Source organism: Cyprinodon variegatus, unplaced genomic scaffold (assembly GCF_000732505.1).
Source record: "Cyprinodon variegatus isolate N-32 unplaced genomic scaffold, C_variegatus-1.0 Scaffold1578, whole genome shotgun sequence".
NCBI lineage: Eukaryota > Metazoa > Chordata > Actinopteri > Cyprinodontiformes > Cyprinodontidae > Cyprinodon > Cyprinodon variegatus.
In genome coordinates this window covers 47,029-55,201 of record NW_015152031.1, presented here as the reverse complement: position 1 = coordinate 55,201, position 8,173 = coordinate 47,029, and the positions used below count along the sequence as shown (strand labels likewise).

General features: G+C 39.3%; 2 protein-coding genes across 2 annotated transcripts in view; one reads left to right on the top strand and one right to left on the bottom strand.

The window, feature by feature from the left end:
* slc41a2 (solute carrier family 41 (magnesium transporter), member 2) overlaps positions 1–833 on the bottom strand; it is a 23,378-nt gene extending 22,545 nt beyond the window's left edge. Inside the window, exon 1 of the mRNA XM_015403843.1 lies at positions 704–833. The gene's annotated coding sequence lies outside the window, so the exon portion shown is untranslated. The remainder of the gene's footprint in view (positions 1–703) is intronic.
* Positions 834–3,580: 2,747 nt separating this feature from the next.
* On the top strand, positions 3,581–7,206 carry LOC107103966 (chromosome unknown open reading frame, human C12orf45). Its single transcript, XM_015403842.1, has 4 exons — positions 3,581–3,724; positions 4,395–4,478; positions 4,564–4,697; positions 6,200–7,206. The coding sequence occupies exons 1-4, from the start codon at positions 3,664–3,666 to the stop codon at positions 6,362–6,364; spliced, it is 444 nt and encodes a 147-aa protein (XP_015259328.1). The 5' UTR covers positions 3,581–3,663; the 3' UTR covers positions 6,365–7,206.
* The last annotated feature ends 967 nt before the right edge of the window (positions 7,207–8,173 follow it).

Genomic DNA, 8,173 nt, shown 5'->3' with positions numbered 1-8,173 from the left:
CGGTTCAGGATGTTTAGTTCCTGATGTTCGGTTCAGGATGTTTAGTTCCTGATGTTTGGTTCTGGATCTCCTGTACAAACGTCCCTTGTTGACAGACCAGCCTCCCTTCATTTTCAGACTTCTATTCTGATAATCAGGCGGTAAAACCAGTCGGTCAGAGGAGGAGGATCAGCTGGAAACTGATGTTTACAGACTTTAAGCTGGAAAAGAAGAAACTCTCCAACTTTCTGTTTCTCTCCAGTTGATCATTAAAATGCTTAAAGTTATAAAATAGGATTAAAGGTTAATAATCGAAAAGCTGCTTTTATGATCAGATTCTTGGCAACATTTTTCACCCAGTAGATGATTAGAGAGGAATTTCAGCTCAGAATCATTTTCTCTGATATTTAAAGATTATTTTAACCAGTTTTACTCTTTAAATGTTGAAGCAGATTCTGAGAATCGGTTCAACCGTCAATGATCACAGAGAAGCAGTTAGTTTGTTTACAGGGAGGAAAGAAAGAGGCTAGCAACAGCTAGCAGCTGTTAGCATCAGCTAGCTAGCTGCTAACAGAGGGAAAACAGTTAGACAGCAGCTCTTCTCCGCGCCTCTTTCATTAAATCTTGTCCAGTTCGGTCCAGCAGACTTTAATAAATGATCCTTAGATCTGATATTTAGTTAGTTATGGTTATTCGTTGTTTTTTCTGTGTTTCCAGGACTTACCTGTTCGCCACAGAGGAGAGATGCAGAACAGACAGCAGTGCCAACAAAGATCGTCACTGAAACAGGAGCGATGACTCGCTGTGGAAATACAGCAAGAGGTGCAGCTGCAACCGCGGCCAGCAGGGGGCGGTGCTGCTGGGAAACTGGCTCCTGCAAAAATTCAATTTGACATTTTTTCCTTGAAACAGACATAAAAAAAAAAATTTGATTTCAGCGGACAGGGAAGACAGCTAGCAGATGGAATAAGATGATTTATGTTTAAATTTAAAGTGCATTGAATCTAAAGCAGCTATTTCCCTTTAAAATCTTCCTTCCTCCAGCAGATTATCTAATTTTTCTGCTCAGTTTAAAGGCAAACACGTTGAATTTAAATAAGTTTACATTTTTTTGTTTTACTCCTGAACCAGAGATTGGATTGAGGGGATCCATTCTGGTGGCTTCAGGATCTGGTCTCTGCTGTTCCAGATGATGGTTCTATTGGCTTCTTCAGGGCCTGATCTGCAGCTTCAATGCAGCCGGATGAGGATCAGTGCCTCAGAATGTTTAAGGCATGAGGGGAAGATGGAGATGGATAGGCGGATTGGTGCAACGTCTGCTGTGAAGCGTGCGATATACTGGTCTGTTGTGGTGAAGAGAGAGCTGAGCCAAAAAGCAAAGCTCTGGATTTACGGGTCCATCTACGTTCCTCCTCTCATCTATGGTCATGAGCTTTGGGTCATGACCGAAAGAAGGAGATCCTGGATCCAAGCGGCTGAAATGTGTGTCTGGGCTCTCCCTTAGAGAGAGGGGGAGGAGCTCAGTCATCCGGGGGGGACTCAGAGTAGAGCCGCTGCTCCTCCTCATCGAGAGGAGCCTGCTGAGGAGGCTCAGGCATCTGGTTAGGATGCCTCCTGGACGCCTCCCTGGTGAGGAGTTCTGGCCACGCCCCCTCCCAGGTGCTCTGACGCCATGACACTAACCAGCTGTTCACTAGCGACCTGATTGATCCCTTTCACATCGTTTTCTCTTTAAACTCCTGTTTTAACAAAGATTTCATCAGTTTTACTCATTTTAATTCTGAATTGATTTAAATGGATCATTTTCATTTCAAATGTTTCTGAATCATAAATATAGATTCAAGTCATTTTCCAAAGAATATCTTTATTTTATCTTTTGTTTTTTTTCCACTTTAATAAAACTAAGAATTTCACTTTTTTAATGAACCATAGAAGCACTTAAAGCAAGATATAAAAAGACTTTATTTCAATATTTACAGTGCAGCTTTCAGTTCAGGGGCCAGAGGCAGTTCTATAGGGGCCCCCTGTTGCCCCCCGTTTAGAACCGCCCCTGGGGGGCTGGCAGAAGCCACCAGCCAGCTGGTGGTTTCTGCTCTTTATCAGTTCATATTTCTGCATCTGATCTGTTTTATACTGATGATGCATCAATTTAGAGCAAAATAACCAGATTAACCTCTAAGGACAGAAACGGATCTACTTCATGAGGAAACTTGGTTTTCTATCTGCAGTGGAAAAGATACTGCAAATGCATCAGGGGCCTTAATCTCTTATATTTCAGATTTAAATTCCAAATAAGGTCATATATAAAAATAACATTTTTAACATGAGTTTCTGAAATCATAAACATTTTATTAAAATATATGCTACTTGTTTTATATTAGATAAACAATCATTGGTTTTCAAGTCATTCACCTTTTATCTGTGGGCTAAATTTCACACAGGAAAAATTTTCTTAAAGCTCGTGTTTAAACATAATATTCTTATTTCTTTATTAAAATCAGCTCAAACACTGATTTGAACAACAAGACTAATGAAAAACCTTAAACAAACAAGCCAACCTTTGTGTTTAATTTCAGTCTTAAAACAAGAACAAAACTCTTCCAATTAGAAGATAGCAATCTTTCCTTTAAATAAATATCAGAGTGATGCCTCCTACCGTTTTAGCTGTCTTTGCTAATAGATAATTGGTTTGCAGCGAGAAAAACAAAAACAACAAACATCTTTAGTGATTGTTTCTTTGTTAAATGATCTCAGCCAAGATTTGAAGTTTAGAATATTTTTATTTAGCTTCATATGTCTTTCTGAACGCTAGGGGGCGCCAAAACACTGTGAGACGTTAAAAGTAGCAAAATGCTTCAAAGCCTTTAAAAGGAAAGAATAGACATTTATTCAACAGAAATCATTAGAAACCGAAGAGAAAAGTGTTATTTAATTGTTTTTCATCATCTCAGATTAATCAATGTTATTGAGACGATTTGAATCTTGTTTTGTTTTGTATTAGCAGCCAATCAGATTCACACTCCATGCCAGTAGGTGGCGGTAATGCAGCATTTCGTTGGTTTTCAGCCGCCGATAAAAACCCATAAAGAAGAAGGAGCATAAAATAATAATAATAATGATATTAATTAATCATAATTAATTATTAAGAGCAAATTAATTCTGAATAGAAACTATTGTTGGAAGAAGGAACTAAAGTTAGTCATTTATTTTATACACAAAAGAAAGTAGGAAATATGGAAATAATATCAGTAATGACAAGATTACAGCTTGGAATTACTGGATTAAATAAAAGAAAAAAACCGGAAGCTGTGAGTCTGGAAACATTAGAACATTAAAAATTATTTGTTAAAAGTTTACATTTAGTAGAGAGCAGCTGAAACAAGAAATTAGGAAATATGATATAGAAACATTAAAACTTTATAAAATATCAGTTCATCATAATATAAATAAATCAGTTTTAAGATTTTTAAAGGAATTAAACATTTTTATTTATAATAATTTAGATTAAAGGGAGACCCTCTGGTTCAGACTCCAGCAGATGGCGCTAATAAAACCTACCGTTAGAGGTCGCTATGCAGTAAAACTGAGAAAGAAGAAGAAGAGGGGGGGTGTTTACTAGTGCAGACCGGAAGTGTGTCGCTGCATGTGAAGCACGCGCCCAGTGGAAAAGTCTGATGTTCTAAAATGGATTTAAACTCAAAGAAAATCAATTCTGGATCCTTATTATCGGTTGGAAGCGGCGGAGGTCTGAATGTTTCTGAAATACTTTAATGTTTAATTCATCAACCTCTGGATGCGGAACTAAACTGTTTTATTACAATCTAACGGAGATTTACGGGGATTAGGATTAGAAACAAACGGATTATTTTAAAGTAAATGATTTCAACATTAGCCTGTTAAAATCTGCTGTTAGCACCTTAGCTGCTAAACGGCGAACTTCCTGATACAAGGATGAAAATCTAGTTTGATAAATCTAAGAAAGTCCAATCAGTCAGGGTTCTGGATCTGATCTGATCTGGTTCCAGTTCTGGTTTTGATCTGGTTCTGGTTCTGTAGAATCCAGTTGAAAAGCTGCGCAGTCTTTGCAGCTTTAGGCAGCTAGCTCTGTAGAGGTCTGTGCTGCAGGGGGTCAGAATGAGACTCTGAATAAAGAGGCTTCTTTTTAAAATAATCTGATTGTTGGAATTTATTCTGTTTTTATTTTATTTTATTAAACATCAGGTTCTGGTTTGAAAGCAGTCAGATTTTTTTAAAGCCTCTTTATTCTTCCTCCTGTTGATTTCTGGGTAATTCAGCCCAGCAGTTTATTAAACACGATGCTCTGCTTTGGAGTCACTTCTGTCTTTATTAGGTTTTATTGTTTTATTCCTGTTTAAGCTTCTATTTCTATTCAATCAGCTGTTCTAATTTTTCAGGTCTCAGTGAGAAGCTCCTCCTGAAGCCCAGAGCCGCCGCCGCCGCCGGGTCCCTGCAGACAGAGCGAGTTCCGAGAAGCAGCGGTGAGACTCCGCCCTGTGATGTCAGACCATAAATGAACGTGAGCGAAGGATCAGAGGTTTGACATGTTTGTTTGGTTGGTGTCAGTCCTGCAGCGCCTGCAGAGCTTCCTGCCTCAGATGGCCGCAGCCAATCAGAAGCTCCAGCAGCAGATGGCGGCGGCTCCTGAGGGACGCTTTGACATAGAGAACGTGGACCAGGCTGAAAGCATCATAGAGATGGTGAGTTTAGCTTTTATTCCCTCGCCGTCCACGTCCGATCACTGCTGCACTTTAAGAAACGTTCGGAACGCTGTTTGTTTTAGAAACACAGTGAACGCAACATGAAGATAAGTTCGGAGTTTCAAATAAGACGATAAGTTCTGAGTTTCAACGCAACATGACGATAAGTCGTCCAAGTTTAAACGCAACATGACGATAAAAGTCGTTTAACGGAGAAAGAAAACTCATCTTTGATTCTTTTAAAGGTTTTGAATAAAAAGAAAAATAATATTATTTAAAAATTCTGCAAAGTTTTTGAAAAAAATCCTTAAAATGTTTTTGTTCTGCGTTGAGGCTGCTGTTTAAAATGGAGACGTGGCGTTTGCAGCTAGTTGCGTTTAAAGAGCCAATCGTGGAAAAACAGGCTTTGATCTTAGAAAGAAATCAGAAAATAAAGACTTTAGGATGTTTTTTTCTCTTGGAAGCGTTTTTTCTGACAGCAGATGTTAAGAAGATCAAGTTTCCGCCTGTTTAGAAGCGCTGATGTCAGATTTCTGAGGCCCGGTTACAAAAACCTCAGGATGCTATTAGCAGGGCGCTAACGAAAGGCAAGCCAGGTTTATTATATCAATAAATTGCTCTACAGGATTAAAACAATAAAATAAATCACGTAAAGATAAAACAAAGCAGTTGGATGTTGTAGTGGTAAAAAAGTATTGAACTATTTGCTCTGCTTTAAATAAACGGAGATCGATCGTCCTCAAATCAGTATATTTACAAACCCTGCACTTTGCTAAAATGTAGAAAAGTTTTTAACTCTGTCCAATTATTCCATTTTTTTTTTTTTTTTAAAGCAAAGAACGCAATAAAACTGCTCTTAAAACCTTTTTTGATCAAAACATTTTTAAAAGTTTCATTTCTGGATTTTTTCCAAATTGCTATTAAAAAAAAAATACTTAAACATGAAAAACTGGAAGAAGGGATTAAACAAATAATAAAAACTAAGTAAAATAACGTTTGAAATAATTATGAAAAAACACAGAAAACAGTGAGATTGATTTCAATTCATTTTTATTTTTTTTTTTAAAGAAATGTCCAGTTTTAGAACGAATTCTTTGCTCACAACAATAATGGAACAAAGTTTACTCCATACATTCACTTGTTCTGTCCTGTTGATTGAAACAGGTGTAGGGTTACATGTGGCCACTAGATGGTGCTGGTGTTTGGAGCAGAAGCCAATCTGAGGATTAATGAGGCGTTTCAATGTTTTCTGTAAACTGAAGCTTTCCATGACTTCTGCTGATCCTCTGAGCGGCGGCGGCGGCCATGGCGGCGGCCGTCAGCCTTCAGGAGGCATTTCATGGAGTTTAAACATTTATAACATTAATTTTAGTGTTAAACAGAGATTAAACAACTCAGATTAGTTTTATTTTGGAAAACGGTGTCGGCGTGATGGGAAAGATGGCCGCCGTCTGTGCGTACGGTCCAGGTGTGAATCCAGACTCTGTCTCCCATCTGTCCAGGACGTCGCTGTGGTGGAGCTGAACGAGTCGGACAGCGAATCCGAAGACACGGAGCAGACGTCGGAGTCGGACTCTGATGACGTCGGCGCAGAGATCACCGAGCAGAACCTCAAACTCCCCGGAGAGCGAGGGAAGAAGAAAGCCAACATCCAGGTCCTGGACTAGACGGCCTGAAGGACCTCCCAGCAGAACGCTGCTGTGGAGAACGCCACGATGTCTTAATCCCTATGGGAGATTTCTGATGTACCTGTATAATCTGGGGCAGATGCTGGGATTACCTAATCTAGGCTGACCCCTCCGCTGTGGTTCGGCCCAAACCTGAACGCATTTCTTCTAAACATCGACTCTTTCAATTATCTGTGATGTGAAAGAGTTTCTTTCCTTATTTCAAAGAAGAAAAACTGTTTTAATTTCAGTTTTCGTAGGACTGAAAATAGGAGTGAGAACCAGTGGAGGACGGACGCCGCAGTACAGCAGAGGGGGTGTGATGCTGTGGGCGTCCTGAAGCGGCTCAAAGCTCCGCCTTGATTTTATCCGTTCAGAGCCGAATCCTTCAGACGCTGCAGAGAAGATGTTCTGCTCAGATCTTCCGTTTGCTCCAAACGGCGATCAGAGCGGATTCACAGCAACGCCGCCATTTTGTTTTTCTAGATTCTGTGTTTATAACGTAAAAATGATTCTAATGAAATGATTTTTGTAAATGTTTCAGCGTTTACTGCAGCAGTGCTTATAGCAGGATGAAAGGAAACATGGCTGGACTGCAGAATAAAATGTTTGAATTAAAGAGAATCTTTAAACGAAGGAGATCTTCTTCTGCTGTTACTCTGAAACATGAACCGTCTTTAAAGGACAAATCAATGATTTTACATTTAGGAAATTATTTCCTAGATTAAAGTCATTTCCGATCTAAAGCCTATTTTTGAACCTTTTATCAATTTAAATCAGTTTTAATGGAAGCTGCTTATAAACTGAGAAATAAATAGAAATCCGTCTGAAACTATAATGATGTAAAAGTGATGACCTCATTCCCCCACTTTGGTCCACCTGGTTCAGAACGCATCACTGGACCTAAAATATGGAGTCAGATCTGTCTGTTTTCACCAATACACGTGTGATTTACACACACGAGATAGATCCTCAGCCACGTCACACGATTTGCCAAAGCATTTCTGCTCAGTAAACAATTATTTATAGATTAATTTTCAAAGCACCAGTGGTCTTTGAACTTCTCTGTCGTTCCTCGACACACAGATGCATTTTTTTAAGCAGTGATTGTTTGCAACCAATCATAAATACTCCATGTGGGACCACTTTAGATCTTGTGTTCATGTCTGAACGTGTATTTGGGAAAACAGAGTGATTTAGCTCCATACTAAAAATGTTATTAGCTCTTTTCTAAGCCTTTCATTTAACAAAGAGCCTCGAAGGCTGAGAGTTCCGCTTTATTTGGTGGAAATCGGTCCTTCATCGCCTTCTGCTGCCTTTTAACGCCTCGCCTCAGTAATGGCTGCAACGTCATTTTACACAACTAATAAAACATCAGAATATTTAAAACTTTGACATGTTTTAATCCTCAATTCGTAAAAAACTGTTACAAAGAAATCCCTTTAAAAGAAAAGGCTCCTTTTATACATTTGCAAAGAAGGATTGAAGCTAAGAGGCTAACATGGGGCGACATTAGAAAAGACCAAGCTAGCTGAGGCATCAGACTGAGCTAAGCTAGCCTTCCCAAGCTAAACTAGGGGTTCTGAGCTAAGCTAGCCGTTTTGAACTAAGCTAGTCGTCTCAAGCTAAGCTAGCCCTCCCAAGCTAAACTAGGGGTTCTAAGCTAAGCTAAGCTAGCCGTTTTGAACTGAGCTAGCCGTCCCAAGTTAAACTAGGGGTTCTGAGCTAAGCTAGCCGTTTTGAACTGAGCTAGCCGTCCCACGTTAAACTAGGGGTTCTGAGCTAAGCTAGCCGTTTTGAACTGAGCTA

Excerpts from the sequence above, each read along its gene's own strand:
- LOC107103966 (XM_015403842.1), top strand. The coding sequence starts at position 3,664 with ATGGATTTAAACTCAAAGAAAATCAATTCTGGATCCTTATTATCGGTT. Across the intron at positions 3,725-4,394 it reads ATCGGTTGGAAGCGGCGGAG|GTCTCAGTGAGAAGCTCCTC; the intron begins GTCTGAATGTTT and ends CTAATTTTTCAG. Across the intron at positions 4,698-6,199 it reads CTGAAAGCATCATAGAGATG|GACGTCGCTGTGGTGGAGCT; the intron begins GTGAGTTTAGCT and ends CCATCTGTCCAG.